Source organism: Punica granatum, chromosome 2 (genome assembly GCF_007655135.1).
Source record: "Punica granatum isolate Tunisia-2019 chromosome 2, ASM765513v2, whole genome shotgun sequence".
Taxonomy (NCBI): domain Eukaryota; kingdom Viridiplantae; phylum Streptophyta; class Magnoliopsida; order Myrtales; family Lythraceae; genus Punica; species Punica granatum.
In genome coordinates, this window is record NC_045128.1 from 4,010,851 (window position 1) to 4,037,105 (window position 26,255).

General features: G+C 36.7%; 1 protein-coding gene and 1 pseudogene across 2 annotated transcripts; one reads left to right on the plus strand and one right to left on the minus strand.

The window, feature by feature from the left end:
- Positions 1-1,316: 1,316 nt before the first annotated feature.
- LOC116197147 lies at positions 1,317-7,058 on the minus strand (annotated as a pseudogene).
- Positions 7,059-16,809: 9,751 nt separating this feature from the next.
- On the plus strand, positions 16,810-24,308 carry LOC116197902 (serine/threonine-protein kinase STY46-like). 2 transcript variants are annotated; one of them, XM_031528173.1, is made up of 16 exons: positions 16,810-17,460; positions 18,025-18,139; positions 18,546-18,646; positions 18,814-18,933; positions 19,357-19,411; positions 19,747-19,857; positions 20,033-20,083; positions 20,480-20,613; positions 20,735-20,842; positions 21,311-21,384; positions 21,516-21,691; positions 22,086-22,181; positions 22,916-22,996; positions 23,103-23,156; positions 23,449-23,583; positions 24,000-24,308. In XM_031528173.1, exons 1-16 carry the CDS (start codon positions 17,255-17,257, stop codon positions 24,081-24,083), a joined length of 1,701 nt encoding a protein of 566 aa, XP_031384033.1. In that variant the 5' UTR covers positions 16,810-17,254; the 3' UTR covers positions 24,084-24,308. The 2 variants fall into 2 exon arrangements, with proteins under 2 accessions (XP_031384033.1, XP_031384032.1); XM_031528172.1 differs by having other exon boundaries at positions 16,813-17,460; positions 20,480-20,661.
- Positions 24,309-26,255: the final 1,947 nt, after the last annotated feature.

Genomic DNA, 26,255 nt, shown 5'->3' on the forward strand with positions numbered 1-26,255 from the left:
AAAAAAGGGTAAATTACAAAAAAAAAATCCAAGTTTTGTAAAATGTCTCAATTTTGTCCTAAATTTTGTTTTGTAACAAAAAAAAACCGTAAGTTTTCTAAAATGTCTCAAAAATGACATCCGTTATAACTTCCGTCAATTTTTGCTGCTGAGGGTGGGTCCCTTTAACAGTCCACGTAGGTCACACGTAGGCAAAAATTGACGGAAGTTATAACGGAGGTCATTTTTTAGACATTTTAGAAAAATTATGGTTTTTTTTGTTACAAAACAAAATTTAGGATAAAACTGAGACATTGTACAAAACTTGGGTTTTTTTTGTAATTTTCCCATAAAAAAAAGAGTTCATAATTTATTTGAGAAAACACCTTTATTTTTTTGTATACAAATACCCTAAATATATGCATATAGCAAGAGTAATATTGGAAAATAAAAGATAGACAAATTAGTTTTCTTCTCGCATATATAATATTGAGAAATACCATACAATAATTGCATCATAAGAACTTTCCAAGAACCTTTGGTGCTTGCACATTACTCATAACGAGCTCGGCCAACCCGGTCTTTCCAAAAAACAGTGTGTGCATGATATTCCACGGCTCGAATCCTGTTGAACCAATGTTTTTGACGACGGTGCTGGTGCAATCTATCCCTCTCTCTTTATACCAGTAATTAATAAAAATTGAATGATGTTAATGAAAATTACTAATACATTCTAAAGGTTATGTAAACTGGAATGATACTATATAACATTAAAGTGCAGTTAAATAATATATTATTTTAACTGCATCCATCCACAAGAATATATTTCATTGTTTGCACCTTAAAATTGTGATGGTGCAATCATTTTTTAGACTGCCATCTAAGTTTTTTATTTATTTATGAAGTTATTGAAGAATCAATGATCTAGAAAAGTGATTGTATAAAAAGTAATTGCACTATAAAACTTCCTAAGACTATCTTCAACGAAGAGATGGTCGTGTCTCCCTACGTGACACCCTACGTCATTTGGCCTCCGCCAGTGAGACCCCAATGGCCCAATCATGAGCCGTCATAAGAAAAGCTACTACATGCAACAACTTTTATTTCCTTTTTTTTCTCAAGAGATGGTAAAAAGAGCCAACGCCGTATGGGACTGCTGCTCCAACCACTGACATACAGCGGGTCACACAATTATATATATATATATTTAGAAAGAGTGGGACTTACTACACAAAAAAGAGTGTAATATCACTATAAAGATCCGATCAAAGACTGACTATTGGAGTTTCAAGTCTCTCTTTTTCTCCTGCCTCTCTTCAGATGGTATGGCGCATATGTGGCTGACATGGCCCACATTAGAGACCCATTGGAGAGTCAACTGCTGGAGAAAGTCTAAGGTTGTTAGTTTGACTTGTTGCCCGAATAGTTTAGCACGATTCTGATGAAATCTACACCAGTAACTTCTTGCGGGGAAAAAAGAAAAAAGAACAAAAAAAAAAAAAGGAGGGTTGCTAATGGTAGCTTACTTGTGGATGAACATCGACTTGGGAGGGATCTTCATGTAATGGCCCAACTTGAACACACCAACAAACTTGAGAGCTTGACTCATGCTGATATATCGATAGGTCTTGAAAGTGATATTTGCAAGAGGCTTCCCTGAATACAGGTAACCCTATCACCAACTCCACGATAAGACTCAGCCCCGGTCTCTGCATACATATAACACGATCGACTTTATCCAATTAGTTACTGTACGTACTTAGAAGTTCGGTTTATTAATTTGCCATTTTTCGTGAAAATTGAATTATAATATCATTTGTAAAACTTTCCAACGAGCTACCATGTTGGTCGTTGCTTCAGTGATTCCAATAGGTAATGTGAACGCCAAATCGATCACGCAAGCTAGCAGGAGTCCCCACCATGGGAGCTGAAGCTGCTTGTCGAACCCCTCGCAGGCCCAAAGGGCGAGGGTCACCATCTAAACCAATATAATATCGAACCACCATTGCAGGACCTCATCGTAGTTCTGCTTCATCAGCCTCGTGTGCACGTCCCCGATCTGGTTCTTCAATGCCTCTCCTGAATTTTTCCACATTTTCCAAATGCTCCTGTACTTATCAAGATAGATAGATATTTTTCGGTTAATTAGGTTGCGATGCTTTGTTCAAATAAGAATAGCCCTAGCTAGCTTGTCACCAGGCCTGTTAAGGATCATGCTCAGTTCAGTGGCCTTCCCACCTATATATGACAAGTTTGTCCGATTTTTAATATTTCAAAAATATCCCTATACCCTCGTGACTTTTTTTCGTACATTTTCGGCTCGGACTTTGGGTCGCACATTTTCAATATATATATATATATATATATAAGCTCTTTTTATTCATTGTTTATTTTCGATATTTTATTGCTTCACATATCTCTCAACCAAGTCAGCCCTTCATCACGGGTATATTTGTTATATTATTATTTCATAAAGATTTATAGTTTCAAAATTTCGTTACACCAAATGTTGTTTACAACGTATGTTGTCTCAATAAGTTTATACATTCTTTGTCTCATCTCTATAAATCACGTTATTACTTTCAAAACTTCATGTTTCCTCAATTTTTGTTTAAAAAAATACATATATCATTAGTGAATTTCTACCTTTCTTTTAATACATTTTACTTGCACGCTTTTGGTGTGTTCTATTAGTATGATTTTTTCTCATGCACTTTCGACTCTCTACTCATCGCTCATTATCAATATTCGTTGCCTCACATGTTCTATCATATTGCCTCAGTCGAGTTAAACTTTGTATAACTCTTCTAAAGTACGACCCTTCCTAAAGTGTTTCTCCAAAATTTTTTATTATTTTTGTGCTTGGTAAATTAATAACATTACTATTTTATCATTTACTGAAATAATACGAATACCACTAAACATCACATCTTTTCAATAGCGTGACATCCTTTCATTCGTTTTAATAGAAAAACTAACTTAAACGTATTCTCTCTCATGACCTTTTGATTTTGAGGTACCATTTCATACCTCTTCACTATAAAACTACCTAGCATGTTCTTTTTCATAATTATTCATTCTGGCAAACGCATCAAATATGAAATAACTTATCCATTTAGCACTCATAGTTCCTATCTCCCGTTTCCTATTTACATTTGTAATTTTCTCTATTTTCTCTTTTGGTTTTTAATTACTTCTCCTTTTAATTATTCTTATTCTTTGACTTTGCTAATCGTTGAAAAACAATTTCCTACATTCCCTTTCTTCTACCATAATCCTTTTATTTTTTTTCAAGTTTCAAAAACCAACTTATACATATTCTTTCTCATGACCTTTCGATTTCAAGCACTCTTTCATACTTTTTTCACTATAAAAACTACCTACATATTTTTTCACATAATTATTCACTCTGACAAATGTATCAAATATGAAATAACTTCTCCATTTAACGCCCATGGTTCCTTTCTCCCCTTTCCCATTTACATTTGTATTTTGATGGATTTTCACAATTTATATTAAGAATTTTTAAAAATTATTTTGTAGATGGATATTTCTAATGAGCTAATAACATATATCCTATGATTAATTCCTTTCAAAAATACCGAAGAAATTCAAACAATTCTTCGATTGACTTTTCAAAATTTATATTAATTTATTTAAAAAATTATTTAAGATATTATGCCATCGGTAATTTGTTTCAAAGTCTCAATTAAATTTTTTATAGGATTCTATGGATACAAAAGTATGCATTTGGGATAATAAAAAAGAAAGAAAGAAAGAGAAGATCTTTAGAGAAAAAAAGATATCATATCATTAATTTCTATTTTATTTTGTTTTCTTTTATCTTCTTCTTTCCCTATTCTTATTATCATTTTTTTCTTATGTCCACAGACATCAGCTACCATCTATCCATTGCCACTATAGTACTTGCCACCACCACCTACTAACAATGTTGCACAAGATTAGAGTCCTCATGTTATCAGTGTCTTCCCTTCACGAGATCTAGGGACATTTTCGTTCTTACTCCTCAAGGGCACTTGTGTAAAAAGGGAGAGATAAATTGCTTCCAATGTAAATTTAATACCGATTATATATAGCTTATCAGTTTGCAATTGAAATTAAATTTACTCTTGTGCCTTAGGTGGGATCTAAGGCGTATTGTTTGTTTTCTTATTTTATTTATTAAGTATAAATTATAGTATATAATATGAATTACTAAAACAAATTTATACATACATAAAATCGGGTCCGATCAACTTCCTTCCAATTTTCTTTCTTTATAACATATACCCGACCCTTAAGGTCTTTAACTTTCAAATTTTTATCGAGTTTTTCTGAATTTCGAATTATGGAAGTCACTACAAGACTATTTGTAAAAATAATATTTCTGTTAATTATTTTGTAAACTTCAATTGAAAATTTGAATTCACTTCTCTATATTTTCTTTAGGATATTCTATTGAAATGAAAGATCAAGTAAGTAAAATATATCAACTATAAATATTTCCTTGAAATAAATTATCGTTAATTGCATTAATTTCATTTTTTAAAATCTTTTCTGTTATTTTAATTGTACTTATCAAATTTTTTATTGTTCATACACTAGATTTTGCATCAGCGCTATGCGCTGAGTGGAAAAAAAAACATGGTTTAAAACGTTGCCTTTGTATTTTCATCATTATATACCATTTGTGATTCTGCATAGTTGTGCTATTATTTAAAAAGTTTAAAAATTTGTGATAAAATTGAAAAAAAAATTAGTGAAAGAAAAGAAAAATTAACTTGGGTTAAGATAGAGATAGAGTGGGGGCTGAAGAGAAATAAGTGAAAAGTATAGTGGAAGATGACTACGTGTGAATTAATGGAGGAACAAGATAAGATAAATAAGTTTAAAATTTGAACAATTTTAAAATTTTATTCTTACTTTCAGTTCTACTTTTCTTCAATAGAATAAAAAATAAGAAGGGCAAATTTTTTTCTTTTTTTGGGTCACCAACACTCATAGATATTGCTAACTATTTTTTATTTTATTTATTTATAACTTAAAGTAAGAAAAGATTGTGATCACAAATCCATTCAAAAGGAGATACTATTGATTTACTTATAATTTATATATTTCTTTTTTTAAAAAGGATTTTCTTGATTTTAAACTCATAAACATCTTATGGCCCATTAATTCTTATATCCTTTTATGAGCATATGTTATGTCGTCCGAGTATTATGTATTTCAACCTCATCAAAGAATGTTTCACGTGCAATGCGCGTGTAAATTCACTAGTGTATATATACATATGGGTTCTGAGGAGCTAGCTTACCCTCCGTGGAAGGGGACAATGTGGGAAAGAGTGGCAGCGAATGCGGCGAAACCCAGTCCAATGTTGTTGAAGGCATTAATGGCACTAAGGTAGAGCTTGCTGTACCCTCATTAAGCAACCCGAATGATATCAAAGCTGTCCTGATTGAGGATGCGAGAGAAGTTGTAGATTTGCCCTTCGGAGTCAAAGGTGTGGGCGGAAATGATCGGGAACCTCTTGGCATCATACGAGTTGTTATAATACATAAGTAGGAGGGCGACATAAACCGCGAGGAAGAACCCAATGAGCATTTGGAAGATGGCAAAGGCGGGATAAGCCAGTGGACTCCCGCTGAGGGCGATCGTTGCCCAATCTAAGGTGAAGGAGCCTAAACCAAGCCCGTGGAGGCCTGACCCGATCTGTTGAGCAGTGATCGAGTCTTTCCATATAAGGCACAAGAAGGATATGGCCGAGATTGATGGGAACAGGTAGCCCGGGACAATGTAGTAAACGAAGCTCCAGACAAAGGTCATGAGGCAGAACTGCAGCCTCATGTGGCCTCGCCTCTGCCTCTTTTCCTTCTCGTGCAGTGCCCTGCAATGCATGCATGTAATTTTGCGCATACCTATCATGTTAGACTCGTAGTCGTAGTTAAGAGGAAGATGCCATTCAAAAACTGAATTAGCTAGTTAAGAGATCACAAGGGCACATATTCGTCAATTTAATCACATTAATTTTTCTGAGAAACATTGACATGATGAAGTATCTTGACGTGTGACCATGGTCAAGCTGATGAGCAAACATTATTAGTCTCAACCATTAATCTAAGGATCCCATCCGGAAAAAAAAAAAAAAAGATTGAGAGAGAGGCTTGAACAAGGTTTGAAGGCCACAACATGTATGGGGAGTTTCCACAAGGTACTTTCTAACCAGACCAGTCCATCCGATCCCATCATCCATATATATGTATATTATATAGAAGAATAATTTTATTAATAAATTTTCCAAAATAAACAAAAATGAATATATAATGCCTGCTTGCGACAGTACTGTAATTCATCGTCATGTTCTGAATATATATATATATATATAAACCTAAGTTGTCTGGGACAACAAGAAGGCAGCAGCGGGGTGGATGCTCCGGTGGTAGAAAGCCACGGCGTAGACTTCGCCGGCTCTGCAGTTAGCGAAGATGGTGATGGGCACTTGCTTTTTGAGGTTGAATGGACCCGGGTTCATCGAGAAGGACCAGCGCGTGAGCAGGACCTTGATGACCTTTGAGGTCGCTGCCATGATCTTCCCTATAGGTAGTGCCACTACTTGAACCGAGACCGAGGAGACGGAGAGCGGCTTCTGACAGTACACGAAGAAGTACTAGTGGTTCACAGAGGTTAGGATGACACACGAGACAAAGGTCAGGGCAGGCTGGGGTGGGATCATCGGTCGCAGGCACAGTCAGTCTCACTTCCTCGATTGGACTGTCATTGATCTCTTCGTGTCGTCCTGGTGCAAAAACTGACCGATTAAATCCAAATTATTTCTTTTGGTAAACTCATCAAACAGAAATCTCATATAATCAGTGTTTGAGCGCCATTCTTATAAAAATAGGACTTAAAAATATATATACAATTACATGTACGTACATACATACATACATATATAATTGAAAAAAAAATGGTCTCTCAAGTACAAGAATGTCTTGTATGCAACGATAGAATAAAAGGAAATCCACGTGGGAACATCATTTTAACCCACCTTGAACAAACCTATAAACCCATGAACTCATGCCTTGATCGGTTCGATATCCGGTCCGATTCTGATAACACTGGTTTCCACAAACCTAGAAAATCAGGTTAAATTTACACTTTTTTATTGAGGAAAAAAGGAAAGAAAAGTACCCTTTTTTATCCCCTAATGAATTTAAACGGTGCAGAACTTTATACCATAAACTATTTTTAAGGAGGGTTAATAATTTAAAAGAATATAATTTTTTTGTCAAATTTCTAATTCTAGCATTCGCCGACCCCAATTGAAGGGTGGTGGCCGCCGGAATGAAAACAACTATGGTTGTTTAAATTGAACTCGAGATTATATATACTGCAGACAATCGAGATCACTATGATGCATATGACATGAGCCATGAATATTTCATTCATATATATATATACATATATGTTGTGAGCTAGGTACTGCGAAAATATCATGTCATTGGGGGTGATGATGGATAAGGTCGTGCGTCTTCCTCAATTGAACTCGAATGAAGAAAATTATACATCTTATGGACTTAAAGAACTATTATTGATCAAGGCCTGGGTAAGCTGTGGGACGCGTACAACAACGACCAACAGCTGTGACTGCTCGTGTTCCTGAGTTTAATTTGTGTCGGGTTTGATCAAAGGAAAGATGATCACCGCTCGACAGAGAGAAGAGGTGGGGGGGACTCGGCTCACAGCAGGAAGCGATCCACATTGAACCCATTCGGATCCATTTATGTCTTTTTATAAAAATATATTTATATATATAAATGATTATGGGCCCAAGGGCCCAAATTGTGTTTTAACTATATATTACCCAATTGAATTTGGTGTCCGGTCGATTTATTGACAATGATATCATACGGCATCCTCCTCCTTGAGCCGAACGATGTTGGACTCTCGAATTGTGAGCATATTAGTAATTGGCACCAACGGTGGTGGTAATATATATATATATATATATATATATATAGCCGTAAGCCTGTGGGTTATGTATAGGTGTGTCAATTTTTTGGTATGAATCTAGTATTCGGAAATTCAATTGAGTCTCGACTAATCCAGTTCAAATCAGATCGATCAATTAAGGAGTAAAGCTCTTCCAGCATGAATCTTCTCCATTTACAATACTCGAACTCGAGATCTTATTCAAGGATAATAAGCGTCGAATCGCTTGAATCAATTCACGTTAATATATAGTTGATTCAATCTAAATGTACCGGCAATGATTCACCTACTAATTGGGATAACAACGCAATCTGAGTGTAGATTGACCTGAGAAAAGTAGTATGTATCATCAAAATATAGGAAAATTCTAACATGAATTTGTGTAAACTATACGAATTCAAATGGTTTCAGCATGACACGTTATCACTTTAGAAAAAGCGATATCATACATAGAATAGCTGACTAGCTGATCAGTCATCTTGATAAATTGGCCAAATTGGCAACCATATCGGGACGTGTAGTTAATGACACGTCCGGAGATATATATCCCAATCAATTACATTAAGGCCAAGAAGGACGAGGGGAAAACGACGTTATCCCGGAAAGATGCATGGATCTGATTCTACACCCGTGTGTGCGTGGGCGCGCATATGGAAAGTAATGGAATTCCCATATTTGATTTTTTATTTATCTTTCTTCATTTGATATATAGAGCGAGGGACGATCGATCGGGCTTTAATTTGGTTCATATACCGCGCACATTCCGTTTCCAAATCTCCTCTTAATTAATTAAATTCATCTTCTCTTGAGTTGAGTCGATATACTTTACTTGGACATTGAATAACGATCAAGCCGATCGATATACTTTCTTCATTCTACCATGGTTTTTGCTATCCTGGTGCTGTGTTCGCACGTGTTTTAAATGGAGTTCGATGCATCAAGCCGTGTTTCGGGAGATTGATGTTCCGGACTTCACATAAATGTACGAAGTTTTGCAATCCTTGGACGACTCCGATTCTCTATTGCATGTCTCCTAAATAGTGTCCCTCGGGGCACTCCGTCACGCGATATGCTTCCTCTCTTATCATATATATATATATTCAAATTTGGCATATCAGTATCGCGTTGTGGTTTTTCTTTCGACTCCACTCTTGCGACGTAGCATACCAATACCATAATCGGAAGCTATACATAAGATATAGAGCATTTGGCGACCGACTGATAATCCCGTCCGGTGCAGGGCCACTTTCCCTACGCGCCGCGCCGCGCTTCGCCTTATATGCAATGGTGCTCAGAACTCCTTCCTTGGTTGTGCATATGCTGGGTATATGTGTGGGTCATAATTTCTTCATCTGAAACCAGCTCTGTTGTTGTGCGTGTGGACCCTCCATACATTTAAAAGTGGCAAAAAAAGTCACGATGAATGAGATTCCTTGGTTTTGTTCCCTTTCTGCTTGCTGGTTTTTTCAAGGCCACATGATTCGCATTACAACTCGGAATCCGCGCAATGGATTCTTTTAGCACAGTCGAACGTCAGGTCATCGATCAGAGTAATTCTTACATTCAGCTTAACCGCTTTGGGTTACGATATATTAAAGTAATAATCACTTGAAACGACTATGAAGGTTATCTCGATCCTTGTCGTCTCAGTCGATCATCTGGCCGGTTGGCCGGACCAATCGGGAACATAGAGAGGTGCAGGCCTTTCCTCGGACCAATCAATTGGGCTGCTTTTGAAGCGGGATGAGGTTTTTCCTTTGTCCAGCAAAAGGTTCTCTTGCTAGTGGGTAGCCCCCCTTAAAAAGTGAAGTTCTCACTGTGGATAGCCATCTCGAAAATATTCTTCCAAAAAAGGTGAAAAGCTCAAACATCTCGTCTATCACGTGCTCGATATATCGATTAGGCTCATATTTCTAATCTTACATGCTATTAACAAGATTTTAAATTCGAGATGTTAACGAGAGAGAGAGAGCAGACTTACTGATTAACATCAGAGCTAACTTGAAGAAACTTGCCATACTCGCCGATAAAACCACAAGGAAGGGGGCGGGAGGAGGTATGTTCACTTGCGCCTGCTTACAAACAAGATTTTGGGCCTCCTACACTTGGAAAAAGTCGACCTACCATTTTTTCTAATGTAATTTCAGTTAAGGAGGTTCACCAGCATTAGTCGGGATAAGGGCAAAGGGAGTAAAGAAGCGTGATACACTAATGAGAATCAAACTCAAGATTTATTGATATTACACAGAGAGAGAGTACCGTATCTAACTCCGTTTTTTCAAAATAGTAATATCTTACATAGTGATTCTCCTATTTATTATCGCACTAGCACGAGTATACTTATTATTTATTTATACATACTCAGTGTTAGTTGCTAGTTAGAAGAAAAAATAACACTTGATATTGATCAAAATTTTACGGGACAGTGTGTTGCATACTTTTGTCATTCATAATAAAAATATCGCATATGCATCACGTTGGTGCCTATCTAATATTACTTAAACGTCAACATTTTGATGTGCTTATTTTTCTCTATAGAGAATAATATTACTTAAACCATGTGCCTTAGTAAAATAATGGGCTAATTTCCGAATTAGTTGAAAATCACCAAGAAAAAGATATGCCTACTAGCAACTAAGCATTGTTTAATGGACATGCAACAATATTTTATTGGGTGTGAGGGGTGAGAATGGAGCACAATGTAATTGCCCATGTTTGTAGTGGAATTAAGTTAAGAGTAAATCGTCATTTTCGTCCATAATGTTTCGGTCAGTCATTAATTCTATCCTTAAAGTTGAAAAACCATCAATCAGATCCCTACAGTTTAAAAAATCTATCAATCTAATCCTTACAGAAGGCCTAAACTGATGGAGATTTCAAACTGTAAGGACCCGATTCATGACTTTTCGAATTCAAAAGCAAAATTAATAGCTATTCGAAATATTAGGGACGAAAATGACAATTTATTCAATTAATTTAACTTGCAAGTTGCTAAAATCCATTAAACTTTCATGGGAACCTTCTTAAAAAGTTTTGAGTATTACATTGATCCAATGAGGCGATGATGGACAATATGAAAGTAATTCATTCAATAAGTTTTTTTTGAACTTTTGAGACGTGTTATATTTCGAACCACACATATAAATCGCATGGAAAGACATTTTCAGAAAAAGAAAAAGAAAAAGAAAAAGAAAAAACTCCCCGTAATCACCACCGCATCCTAGCATATCTCAGCACGGTCTATTCAGTTCGTATGCTCAACCTACTTGTTTACCTTTGGTTTGGAAAAATTCCTAATCTCATAATATATCAATCCGATCGATATGTGGTCCATCGACACTCATCCGACTACGTACATAGCCGGCCCCAAACCATGAGGCCTCTCCTATATGATTTCATACGAGGCTAAGCAATCTCTCGTGGTTCACGAAACCTTATCAAATATATGGTACTGATCAGATCTGACAGTGGGCCGCCGGAATGAAGCCGCAGCTCCGACATCGGTGCTGGCAAGGTCATCGGAGTGGGCCCACATGTCGTGTAAAGCAGAAAACACCCCCTCCCCCCCGCGGTCTACCCACTCACATGTTTAAACACTTTTGCCCATCATGACCACTTATCCAACAATCCTAGAAAATAATTTAAAAACCAATAAAATAAAATAAAAATGCTCTGTTTGGAATGGATAAGATTTAATTTTCTTCCAGAATTTTTTTAATTAGATTAATTAATAAATTTATTAATGGAACAGTACTTTTGTGGGAGCGGAGCTGAGCTGAGCTGCAAAATCTGGCCTTTTGGCTTTAGTTTGACGCGAAGACCGCCGAGCAGTCGGATAATATTTGCTGGCGGCCTCTACTCCCCGCTTCGCTAGCAGAGCTCCCGTTCCATGACTCTGCCGGGGCAGCAGTACGTTGGGGCCGTGCCCGTGCCGCTGTTGTATTAAAGTGACATTATTTTTATTCTCTAATTATAATTTTGAGTAACATCAATTCTCAAATTTCATTAGAAATAAAATAAAGTATCAGAAAATATTTTATTTTTTGGTCATTGATTTTGCTTTTCCCGAAGCATATACAAATTTATGCACTATTGGCTCTCATGCAATCAGTTGGACATTAGTTCGATTTTGCCTTGGATATAGTAAAACAACCATCTCACGGTCACAGCCTCGATCTTTTTTTTTTGATAAAATCTCACATCGATCAAGCACCATGACTTCATAAAAAAATAACATAAGAAATTCTCTGAATCAAAAATATAATGTCAGACATCGATTTCTGAATTAAATGATCTGTTATCGGAGAAATTGAAACAATGTCTATACATTTAAACTGCGAGGTGTGCGAATTGTAGAAGATACAAGAAAATGTCGTGGATTCGAGACTTCGAGGAAGACATAATAATAATCCCATCAAATTAATTAATGCAAAAACACCTAAAACGAGGTAGGTCGACATACCTGATATTCAGCTATTCAATTTTTTTTTTTCATAGTTAACAATATAATATTTTGAGCTACTAAAGCTGGCCCCTGGGAAGTACGATGGGCCAACTTCCGGGTCATGCACTTGGCGGGGCCCACTTTTCCATGTCATCTTTTGACTCGACATCATGTGGTTATCCTCCATCGAAGCTGTACTACACGGGAAACCCATTTCTGTCATTTAATATGTTATATTATATTATATATTTATATATATTATCATTCGTTTTCCAAAAGTATACGTACATGTTATAATATATTGATGTAAATTAAAATTTGTAATTTCTTTTAGTTACAAATGACTAGGGGAAGTCCACTAACCTAGAAAGAAGCTTAGAGTGCAAAATAAATGAGTATAGAAAGTTCATTATGAAAAATTGAATTTACTATCCCTCAATTTCAGATAAAACGTGAATGTACAATGAAATATTCGGAAAAACTTACAATTATCGTATTATTTATTTTTTCCTAAATTGTTTGAATTAAAATAAAATAATATTGCTAAAGCAAGTCTATATTGTCGGGCGACATATATCAAGGGAGGCACGCACAATTCATGGATTAATAACGCACAATATAAACATCAAAGGGAAGGCTCATGAGCATGCAATAAGTGTACAAAGTTTGCGGAGTAAATCTATGAAATGCATGCATCTTTATATGTCTCTCTCTTATATATTATCGTTTCTATGAATATTGACTTCATCTTCTTAGGTGGATATCGGTCTAAATATATCTTAATCACTTACGTGAAACAATAGGTATCGATATCGACCGACTTACTTATCCTAGATACGACTATAAAAATTCAATACATATGCATTCGTGTAATATTGCACATAACACGTAATGTAAAACTCAATTAATATTTCAAGAATTGAATATCCACTTTTACATTTTATTGAACTGAAATAAAGAGAAACATACGGCTTCTGAATTATATCTTTTTTATTTTGAATTCCTCGATAGACGAAAATAATATTAGAAATAAGAAACTTTTGGAATCAATAATAATAATATAAAGAACAAGATAAATAATTATTGGAGAAAAGAGTTTACAGTGTGGCGAGATTTTTCGCGTTCCTTCCTTTATTATATTGTAATTAAGAAAGAAAAATTGATATGTATTATTTATTTTTAATTTTCAAAAGATGCAATAATGTGTTTGATTAATATATTTTTAGTGTTTTTCTTCGCACATATTTCCTTTTTTTTTTTAGTGTGGTATCCATATTATCCATGTCTATACTTTTATACTACTCTATAACGAAAATATTTTGTGTTCTTTTTTGTGTAATTATTTGGTGTTTCTTACTTTTTCTAGGGATTTAAGGAATTAAATGTTAATAACTCTCACTAGATTTAAAAGAAAAAAATATTGATGTATCAAATATATAGATAAAATAGTAAATTCCTTTATACTCGTCAACCGCTTTTTCTTTTCTCTATACGATTCTTTCACTTCTCCCTCTTAATTTTTTTTAATATCATTTTATTATATTTTTTTGAAAGATTTTATCAGGACCTTGTGATTAATATATGAGTCGTGCATAAGGCGAGTGCAAACTCGCATAAAATGACTGCTTCGCCTTATGCATGCTACATGCAAGTCAACCGCCCTATCCGCCAACCACGTTGTCGAGCGGAGGCGAGTTTCCACATCGCATATTTGCTCTCTACATGCAAAGGAAAAAGATTTAAAAATAAAATCCAATTCTAAAGCACATTGGTTACATTAAAATTAAATTAAATCGACAAATAAAATTAAAATCTCCGATTTCACTTCAACTCCCCATGGGAAGGACTTGCCCTAGTTCGTTCCCCATGTGGATTTATATTAATTAAAAAATCCACTAATCCCCTTCTTCCAAAGAAGAGTAAATTAATTATCTTTATATTCATAAACATGTGAGGGGAAAAAACAAGGAAAGAGATAATTGAAAGTATTGGTTAGGTAACATAGTGTCGCCATTTGTTGGCTAATTAATCAAATCCAAGCTGTCTGTCTTAGATAATTTATTTTATTGTGGTGGGCAAATCCATATGGATTTCATACTAGTCCACGCATATGTGTTGATGATCCGACGGGTGTGACCTTTCATATAACAAGCCTGTATCGAACCGGAATATGCCACAGTATAAACCTTCACCATGAAGGTTGTACTCTTACTCGCATCTTTTAGCTCCCGGGTCGTACTATATTAAGCAGTTACGTACGTTCGCGAATATTCTGAAACATATTCGACGAGATTGTCATATCATGTACGTCTCTTAAATGAGAAAACCGCGACAGGCACGTCAGCTCGGACAAGTTATTTTTAATAGATCTATGATTGAAATGCACAATGGATGACTCGCTATGTTTCATCGTCTTGCATCATCCGTTTAAATTGATTATGTGACAGTGAGACACGCATTGAAATCAACAGAATAATCTCATTTTACAAAGGCACATAAATGAGACTGTTCTATTCGCACTTTCAATTTTACGACTAAAATCGATCTATTGAGCGAGTTTTACGGAATTGCGACGGCTCTAGCTAGCATATACGAGACTCGATTAGATGACATATGGACCCGGCCCGAGCCTCAACCTGCATCATCCCATTTCATATCTCATGATCTGCCATTTTTCATGCCTGCAAAACCCTAATAACAGATCAACAAATAACAAAAAAAAATTAGATGAATATAACAAAATCAAGCAAATCAAGGGCGAAAAGACACATGTGCCCTTGGAATTGACCATGCTCCGAGCGACGAGGAACTCGGGGCTTTCTCCCTTTTCGCTGACCGGTCCCTATCCCATTCCCGAGTCAGACCTCCCATAGGAAGTCAACCCTTCAGGAGAGCAGCCTGTACGGCGGGCCCTACCGAGCCCCTAGTGACCAGGTGTGGGTAGAAACGTAATTTTGCTGATGGCTGGCTTATCCAAATCCGGTGAGCGCCCAAAAGATGAATCGTTCATGCGCCTTTTTGTAAGGGTACACTCTTTGAATGGGAAAAAAGGCAACGACTTCACGAGCCCCACCGATTTTTTTTTTTTAATTACAATGAAATAAAAGTTTTAATTAAGTATATATACTTAAATTACAATTTTTTTTACAAAAGAAGTTCATTCGACTGCATTTTCCAACTAGATTCTCGAACGGGAGGCAATGCATATGGCTAGAAACTTAGATGGCCACTAAGTCAACTTCACCTGGTCTATTTTTGGGGCCAAGTTCAAACTCTCAAGAATCACATGATCCTTATTGTTCTTTCTTTTTAATAATAGAGTGATAGATTTGGACAAAAACTTCTTATTTGTTATCTAGGCTTAATCTTAAGCTAATGCAATCTAGTAGGAACCTAATCAAATTAATCTCGAGGGCTTGACCTGATATTTAAGCTTGGTCTCCATTATTTTTAACGACCATATGATAAGTGTTAGATGTATGCGGTTAGAATCGAGAGATTTTAGGAATCATGTTTGTTTAGGCCTTCTTATGAGCCATGCCCCCCCCCCCCCCCCCCCCCCACACACACACATTTTCGAACCGTTTCCTAGATTTCTAAGACTATCCGTAACGGAAATTTCGACCACGTCTCTTTTGGACACGTGGCCAAGCTGCAGAGAGACGTGGTCGAGCCAATCCAGGGTTGCCATGTGGGAGCCTTGCTAGTGCAACAATGCAACATTTTTTTTTTAATTAAAGATAGAAATGACCCGTTGGCTCTTTTTGCCATGTGGCTCCGCTGCTCCAGGCCACGTGGCGATCAATGGGCCACACATTTAAAGTAATTCTTTTCTTTCTAAGAAAAATTTAAAACTGCGGGACTACAATATAGATTAGATGGGAGATCGACTTTGGAGTTTCAAGTCTCTCATTATCTTAGGTGAGTCTCTATTTAACGTGGTATGCAGAGATTGACCAAGGTCAGAGACTTGGGACACTCTCTCCCATTAGAGATAGTCCAAATCCTTTTTGTAAATTGTAATAAATAAAAAAAATTAATTACTATTTATTTATAAATAAAAAAAGTAATGAATGAAAAATATATATTTTTTAGGATTATAAATTAAGCTAATGTGCGTAGTATAATGAAACAAAAAATGATAATAATTAATAAAGAGGTACGGGTAAGTTCTATTAGTATCGAACATATAACATCTTGGTTATTAGACGAGATTGTACCGCAAAAGTATACATTTTTCTATTAAAAAATAAAAATTTATTTTTTTAAAAAAAACGCAAACTATAAATGTGAAACCCCATAAAAGTACCAAAATAGGCACGAGCAGCCTGAGCTGATCAGCACCTATCCAAAAAAAAAGCTTGAGCTGATCAGCCGAGGTAGACTCCACGTCAGCTTCATTCCCCTGGGGTGCTCACTGCGCCCACTGCATTACCGCTCCTGAAACTACAATTTCAACCTGCTCCAGGCCTACCATGCGCCCACAAGATACTCGCGGGGGCAAACCGGAGGGGTCAACACTGCTTCCTCCGATCCAGCATGAACCGGGCGCTTGATTCTTCCAATCGTCCAGAGAGAGAGAGAGAATATCCATTTTACTCACATTTAGAGAGAGAGAGAGAGAGACAGAGAGAGAGAGAGAGAGCGCAGATATCACCTTCTTCTCGGCGCGGGAGGATTCTTCATCGTCATCTTCGTCTTCTCCGTCGGAATCCGCCTTCTGCTTCCGCATTCATATAACCTCGTCTCCTCCCCCTTTCGCCTTGGGGAATCCCTCGCCTCCTCCGCATTCGACCGCTCCTTCCTCTGCCTCGGCGAGCTCGGCCGCTCCTTTTTGTAATGGTGATGGTGGAGGACAATGAGAGCAGCGGAAGCAGAGAGGTCAGCGAGGCGGCTTCTACGCCGCAGCAGAGCAGGCAGCAGAGGAAGAAGCTGCAGGTCTACAACGAGATCCTCCGCCGGCTCAAGGACTCCAACCGCGAGGAGGCCGACACTCCTGGCTTCGACGACGAGCTCTGGAACCACTTCAATCGACTGCCGACTCGGTAAAGCTCCGTCCTCGTACCCCCCCTAGCTGCCTCGTTTCCTCCTTCTCCGTTCCGCACGGATTCCCCCCCTCGCGGTGCTCGGAATTTGCCTGATCATATTCGAATACGTGAGCGCTACGGCAGAGGCTGCGCTTTCGTTTGCTTTTGCGTTTTCCCATGGCATTTTCCGCTTTCTTCTGCGGCTGTGTGTTCATCGGAGTGCTTGTACGGTTCTCTGTTGAGTGGATAAGTTCCCGTTTCGGGTAAAGCTATTGGTGAAGCATCGATGGCCGTACCTGAACCACCGGAAAGCGGAGCAGATGCATTGCACGCTTTTCTTCTTGCTTTTTCCTCTTTATTTCTCCACTCTTCGCTTTTTCTTCTTTCCATGGACCGGTGGACCGCCGAGCTTTTCCTGTGTCTAGGACTTTCTAGATTATCATTTTGTAGCCACATGTCCATGCCATACGCGATGAATCTTTTTTCACTATAACCTTATAGCTTAGTTTACATACTTTTCGTGAATTTTCCGAGCCTGTATTATTGATATATGTATGCGGGCTTTTCCCGTACACATTGAAGGTATGCCCTTGATGTGAATGTGGAGAGGGCGGAAGATGTGCTTATGCATAAGAGGTTGCTGCATTTGGCTCGGGATCCTGCAAATAGACCGGCAATTGAAGTCCGCCTAGTACAGGTATATTGGTTAGGTCAATATGAACTTTTGCATCAAACATAGTGATGCTGCAAGATCAAGATGTATGTTTGATACTGAGGAGCTCACTGTGCTCATTTGATGAATTAACTTATGTAGCTTCTATAGCTTGCCATTTTTGGTATATTCTTTACCTGCAAATTCTTGCATGTGCTGGTTCTTTTTTCCTAAATATTATTGCATTATTTGTGCTGTCAGCTGCTTGTGGTATTGCTTCATATCATGGCAAATTATTGCTAGAATTTTGTTTATTGCTTGTCATGCATTTGCTGATTGTGAAACCGAGGCAGTTCTATAACAATTTTAATTGGTCAATCTTATTAGGATCATAATTCAAATTCGGGTTATTGCTTAAAGGTTTCGGAAATTAATTTGCTATCTCATCCAGGTTCTTCCTGCTTCCGAGGTGAATTCAAGTGATCCCATCCATTCGAGTTACCGTAATAATGATTCTGGTCTGAGATCTGAAAGTAATCCCAGCAGACAAAGGTACTGTCTTCATTTTTTTCGACTCACTGATCAAACAATCAAAACTCGCTTGGACCTTCTTTTGGTTAGCTTTGAATTTGGTTGCTGTTATTGATCTCTTCTCATTTCTCTTGAAGCTCTCATAATTGTCAATTGAGTGACACTTGATTGTTATTTCAATTTTTCAGCATTCATCCGCCACCTGCCTTTGGTTCGTCACAGAACCTTGAAGCCCTTGCTGTTGAAGCAAGTAATGCTCCTACCAAGGATGGAGACAATTCTGTCCATGCTAATTCACAATATTCAAGGTAAATACTAAGACTCTATCTTATAAATAAAGTCTAATTCAAAACGGTTCTTCATTTTTGGGATCGACTATTGTTATCAATGAATCAGTTTTATAATCATTTGAAGGGCATGTCTTGATATACCAATTACCAACTTAGGTTCACATTGGACGTTATAGTGAATTTCCTTGATCATCCTCGTTTTACCTCACTAAATAATTTAGATTAGTATCTTGCATCATTCCTCCTCAGTGGTTCCACCAGTTTCTGCCTTTATGTTGATTAGTCATGAAGGTTATTGTGCTTATTCCACATTAGAATTATATGAATATGCATACTTTAGATAGGTTACTGCTACTGTTTGTACCATTTATATGGTTTTATAAGGCTGTAAGGCAGTGGATTTTGTACTGAGATCTAACACCTATTTGATGGACTATGTAGGTTCATGCATGAAATCACCTTTTCGACGGACGACAAGCCAAAGCTTCTGAGTCAGGTACATGATAGTTCTGACTCAGAGAGTGAGAGAGGGAAGGAAAGAATTCATCTACATAAATTTTTTCGTTGCTTTCATTTGACATATAATGACTTGCATCTTTGTCTTACATATATTACATATGTTACCTGGTTGGATGACTGTTTAAATAACCTCTAACACATCCCATGAAGGATTTTGCAGTGAGATGATTCTTTTACTCTATTGTCTTGTTTGATATGCTGAACAACCCGTAGGCCTGTAATTTTTACTTTCACATGAAGAGAACATGATGAAATCTTGTTATGTTAGACAATATTAGCACTTACGTTTATCTGATCTAGCCAACTTTTCAGTTGACAGCCTTACTTGCTGAGATTGGGCTGAATATTCGAGAGGCCCATGCTTTTTCTACTGTCAATGGATACTCATTAGACGTCTTCGTTGTTGATGGTTGGCCATATGAGGTAACATTTCTTCAGGATTCTTTGATGTATCAACCAACCCTAAGATACATTGCTGGCTTTGCCACTGCCCTACTGTTCTTTTTCAGCAGAATTTGGATTCTTTGCTCCTTCTTGACGTATATAGTGATGATTACAATGATGCATGTTTTCTTAAGCCATGCCTGAAAATTTTCAGGAAAAAGATCAGCTTAGAGCCACACTGGAGAGGGAAGTACATAAAATTGAGGTACTGCGTCATCTGTTTGGTTCTTTTCAAAATTTCACAATCACAGCATATAGAAATCTGTTAGCTACCTGCAGATTATAATTGCAAGTTAAAATTTTAGCCTTATGCATGGGCATGTAATGTTAGCATAGAGAATTGAGCTTTGGGATGGTTTCCCTTCTGAATGATATTCCAAGTGCTAAATGGTGCTGATATATCATGCAATTAAATTGTTTTCCGAATTGGTCATAATGCGTAACGATTCCTTGATGACTGTTTAGCATGAGTGAGAAAGTGGCACTGGCGAACTCATCTTTGTCAACTGGAGACAGTTCAGAGATTCAATTTTCAGGAAATTTGCTTTTATGAGCTACTCTGTTATCAATGGACAGCTTCTTGATGTGGCTCACTTTACAGGGGCAGGCTAGACGAAACAGTTTTTCACCGTCTCCAAGCCACGAGCATCCAAAAACAGCTATCAAATGTGAGCCTGAACAGGATCATGTTTCCATACCTAATGATGGAACTGATGTTTGGGAGTTAGATCCAAGGTGTCTGAAGTTTGAAAATAAAGTTGCATCTGGTTCTTATGGTGACTTGTAAGTTTACTTATTTTTTAACTTATGTGTTGACATAAGGTGGTTTTTTTAATGCTTGCTTTTGTTTATTCAGGTATAAAGGCACATATTGCAGTCAGGAAGTGGCTATTAAGGTTCTGAAGCCTGAGCGTGTAAATTCAGAGTTGCAGAGAGAGTTTGCACAAGAAGTTTTTATCATGAGGTTTTGAATATTATACCTACTTTCGAATAAAGTTTCCTGTTGCTCAAGTTAATTAGCTTGTACCTATTCACAATTAGCTAAATGATTTCAGTTAGGCTTATCCAGGCATGTCGGTTTCTTAATCAATGCATTGATTCCATTCAGATAGCTATTTTGGAGTGCCTGTTTTCTTCATTGCATTCCTTTACACTGCTTAGACTGGTGATTACCTTTTCTAAATGATCATAAATCAAGCTGATAGTATCTAAGGAAGTGTTTCTCTTCTTGTGCATTTTATTCTCACAGACCAATTTTGTATGTCTAGCTTTGCTTTAAAAATATAACTGTGTGAATATATATACTTTGAATTGTCTTTTTCACTTACTCTCTATCTTAATACTCTAAAGTGGCTAGACACCCAATTTTTTATTAGAAGGGAAGATCTGTTGCAGTGCCTTATCTTTATCCACCTCTTTTGACAAATTGCAGGAAAGTTCGACACAAAAATGTAGTACAATTTATTGGTGCATGCACCAAGCCCCCAAGCTTATGTATTGTGACAGGTAATACCTGGTGCACTGGGATATGCCTATGTTATGCATGAAGTGATTACTACTTGATCTTTCTCCTTCTAGAATCTTACACTCTTTTAAGTTTCTTCACCATTTTCTTTTTATTAATTCTATTATATCAGAATTTATGTCTGGTGGGAGTGTTTATGACTATCTACACAAGCAGAAAGGTGTTTTCAAGCTTCCTTCCTTGCTGAAAGTAGCGATTGATGTGTCCAAGGGAATGAATTATCTACATCAAAATAATATTATCCACAGGGATTTGAAGGCTGCCAATCTACTGATGGACGAAAATGAAGTAAGTGCTTATACTTTGGATTTCCTTTAGAATAGTTGATTATGAAAAGCATAAATAATGTTCAAAATGACTGCTATAGCTCTAGGAGACAAATAAGTATGCACCGCCTAGGCGTGTCCTAGATTTCTCTTATTTTGCAAGCTTCGATATTCAGAAGTTACAATTCAAAGTATCTCCTTGCTGTAGAAGAGGTCTCATGTTCAAATGGAAATTTAGCACATACATATATTGTACACTGTACTTGTTTGTGATCTACTCAGTTAATAACATAGTTCATAACATGATAATCTCTACCTTTCGCTTTACTCATCGGATGTCATTTGGTTGCTTGTTTGGGTGAAAATGTCAACATCTGCTGGAGCTTAATGATTTCCTTTGTTCTTTCACAATTTAGGTCGTCAAGGTAGCTGATTTTGGTGTTGCGAGAGTGAAAGCTCAGTCTGGAGTAATGACTGCAGAAACTGGGACATACAGATGGATGGCTCCTGAGGTACTCTTGTTGTTTGCTCTAAATCTGTTAGGAATGTATTCACTAGCTCATTGCACTTTTACTCGGTACTTTTTGAACTTCCTCCTTTTAATAAAAGCAGCATGGATTTTCTGAATTTCTTTCTGCCATGAAACTACCTTGGTTGAAACATGTGTTAATAAATGGCACTTGCTACATCAAAATGTCTTCTTTTGTATCCAGAGGCCCTGGAAACCCACATTTGCTTGAAAGTTAAACGCTGACTTCTTCCAGACGCTTTGATTTTTGTTCTCTCAGAAATCTGTTCTGCTATGTGCCTGATTCCACTCGAGCAGTTTGGCAAACTGTTCTTGTTTTGGTTGAGAAGCCTTTGCATTTATAGTTGCACTGCTTACCAATTGATTCTTGGGATTGTCCAACTGTTTGGAGCTGTGACAATTTTATTATTGCACCACGAAGTCTAACTGGTATTGGTTGAAATTCATCTATTTGGAGTTTTATCAACTCCATCATTTTTTGTCTGTACCTCTAAAATGCTACCAATATGACTTTATGCTGCATTAAAATGGCAGAGAACATGTGAATGTGACTGGGTCGTCATGGACTTGCTCTATTCTTATTCTTCTGTTTTCAGTCACCTCTTTTGGGTTATTAAGCTGCAACTTTTTTTGCTTTGGGTGAAGGAAAAGACTGTTATGCTTTTCATAGTTGTACATTCTGCTTGTCCTTCCCTTACAGCAGTTCCTTTGTTGAAGGTCATAGAGCACCGGCCATACGATCATAAAGCTGATGTTTTTAGTTTTGGAATCGTGCTGTGGGAGTTGCTAACCGGGAAGGTGATACTTTATCAACAATTTTTGCTCCTCAAATTTGTCATGGAAAAATGATTTTATCTATTTATTTTTAACTTTATCTTATAAATTTATGTGTTTGTCATCTCAGCTTCCTCACGAGCACCTGACCCCATTACAAGCAGCTGTTGGAGTTGTCCAAAAGGTAAATTTTTAATTGTCAATAGCACTGTGTAGTAGATGATTTGTTTAGTATAATATCTTTTCTGTCCATTATCATGGGAAAAACTGTTGTCTGGTCCAACTCCGTCATATTAAACTGGAAATCTATTTGAAAATGAAAAATCAGGATTAAATTATGCAAAAATTTTACACATCTGAACTAGTTTAGACAAATTTATTTGGGACTTCTAGTCATATGATTGGCTTTTCAAATTCTTTTTAAACGATATGGTATACAGAGCTGTGTTCATGTCTTTTGCACGGATATGTTTCAGGGTATACGCCCTGTCATCCCGAGAGAGACCCATCCCAAGCTTGCAGCGCTATTAGAACGGTGCTGGCAGCAAGATCCAACATTAAGACCTGATTTTGGTGAAATTACAGAGATCTTGATGCAAATTGCCAAGGAGGTGATTCTCTTGTGATAATTGCAGTTTTGTATAGAAAATTGATATAATTTGCAATTTGATTCTGCATTTCTTATAAAATGAGGAAGCCTAATATACTGTAAAGATGATTGGACATATTCCACATAAATTTGTTATGGTCTTCACGAGAAGGTGCTTAATGGTTCTCGTAATCTCTACTTTCACTGGAATGAACTTCCTTATTGTGGAACTGCACTACCACTTTTCTTCTCGTGCTTATTACTTTGTGTTCTTGGCTTCCTTTGTTCCAAGTTTTCAGGTTCCAGAAAATTTCATACGGTTTTAGACTTTGCATCCTTCTATGTAATTAAATAACCCTGGCTTAGCGTTCTCTTCCAAAAGTAAGGTTACTGTTTTCTTCTTTAGCTTTGCTATAATCATGGTTATGGTTGATCCAGGTTGGAGGCAACGGAGAGGATCGGCGCAAGGACAAATCATCTGGTGGTTTCCTCTCTGTCCTTAGAAGAGGCCATCATCACTAGAAGGGTGTGCGAGGTACTCTGAGGATCGCTGTAACAATTACGAGCTTCAACTTTAATATTGTATCTCTCTTGCGGCTGCCAATTTTATTTTATTTTATTTTTTTTCCCATTTTGGGTTCGCATATTTTCTGTACAGTACCTGTCCTCATATGGCTAATTTTTCACATCGCCTGATTTTGATTTTCTTAATATATCCAAATAAATCAATAGTATTTACTGTTAGTATTCTTGGCTCCAGCATTTTCTTTGCTGACCTGCCGTTCCACAGTTTTAAATTGTTATATCTTATGATACGTACGAGGGTCGATGGTGTTAAACCATAATTTAGTAGGTTTAGTATATGTTTTTGTCATGGGGTTGGTGCGGTGTCAGTATATGTCATCACGTTTTTTTCGGTTTCAATTCCAAACCACATGTTTGAGCTCGACATAAGATTTGTTATTGGGGCGATATGATAATGCATCTTAGACGCATAATCCCCTCATACAAGTAATTAGACTAGTATTAACCTTTGAATATGTTTTACGTAGCCTATGGATTAAACTTACGCTGTTTTACATTGAGCGCGGCTGTTTATCTATACTTGATGCATGATTTCATTCTGCATGGTGAGAAGCTGCAATGTTACGTTTGGCATATCGACAAGCAAAGAAGTAGAATGAAATGAATGTTTGATCCTTCCCCTGCATTTTTCTATTTGGCGTCTCTTTTGTAACTAAGATGGTCTTCTTTCTTTCCAACTTAATGGAATGATCTCTCATTCGAAAGAACTTGTACTCAATCCATCATTTGAACTAATTTTTATGTAATTGTGACATATAGTTTATTTAAGTGGGAAAAAAAAATGGTTAAGCCTATTCTCACCCCATTTTAACTAATACCGCTCCATTTGTTATCCATAGTACCACAATGCCCTCAATAACACATTAATTGCTCTAACTAAATATGGATAAAGTTCTTAAATCACTATCTAATTTGATATTCCTTTGGTAGTTAATGTATCAAAATTTCTCATGCCAAATATTCTTTCTATACTCTACATATTTTTTAACCCCGTAATATTATGAACTTTCGATTTATAGTAAATGATCCGCTTTTTTTTTAAAGATTGTAGTAAGTAATATTTCATGGCATAAAAAATAACATTTCTTTCTAAAATTTATTCAAAAGACCGATCTTCTCGCACATTTACACACCTACCACTATTAATTTGAGTTAGTAATAATTATAATTACAAAATCTTAATCACAGTATAATAGGACTTAAATAGCTCACTATTTTTAAGCGGATGAACTTTACTTTTAGTGGGGGTCCGATATCAGTAAGAGTATCTTGTTGTAACAGTCACAAGTGAAAATTAGTGTCGATCATTAGGCTAGTATAACATTGCGTTTCACCAAAAAATAAGGACAGTTCTAGTATCACAAATAAAAAGCAACTACTTAAATTGGTGATAATTTTTTTTTTTACCAACGTGAGTTGATTTTAGGATGGCGTTGGTGACTAGAGAAAATTGATAGAGAATTTTATCTTTTAGTAGGTTAACCTCGTTAGAATATAAAGTAATCAGATTTGTTGGGATTTTGAATACTACATCAGTACACTAGAGAAAAGAAGAATTCATCTATCGAAATTAAATATAAAAAAACCCTAAAATTAGAGGAAAAAAGGAAGAAGAAAGTAAGTTGGGTCCTGGCGGTGGGAAAACCCTCCCCACTTGCTCCTAGGTTGCAATAGATATGTTTTAAATGTTCTAAAAAACATATGGACTGGGAAAAGGTTCCAAACTGGCAAACTAAAATTTGGAGAAAAAATTGCATGTATCGTAAATTGTATATTTGGTACTTTTAATATGAGATTTTTCCTGATTTTTGTAAATTAAATTGGGAGAGAAGTATTTTTCAGAAATAAGTGTTCCGATTGTAATGATCATATTATTTGGCGAACGGATCGACCATATTATGTGGTACCTTATCCGGTCAGATTTGGAAACAGTGGAAAAAATGGAGGAATCCATAAAATAAAAAAGAGGGGGTAAATTTTAGGGGGGGAAAAAAAGGAGATCAGTGGCACACCATCACGGTCATATTATTTGGCAAACAGGCCGATCAGATTACGTGGTACCTTACTTGGTCGGATTTGGAAACAATGAAAAAAAGGGAGGAATCTAGA

Coding starts and splice junctions, on each gene's coding strand:
- LOC116197902 (XM_031528172.1), top strand. CDS start 17,255: ATGGTGATGGTGGAGGACAATGAGAGCAGCGGAAGCAGAGAGGTCAGC. Junction 19,412..19,746: donor AGCCAAAGCTTCTGAGTCAG/GTACATGATAGT, acceptor CCAACTTTTCAG/TTGACAGCCTTACTTGCTGA. Junction 21,385..21,515: donor AAGCTTATGTATTGTGACAG/GTAATACCTGGT, acceptor CTATTATATCAG/AATTTATGTCTGGTGGGAGT.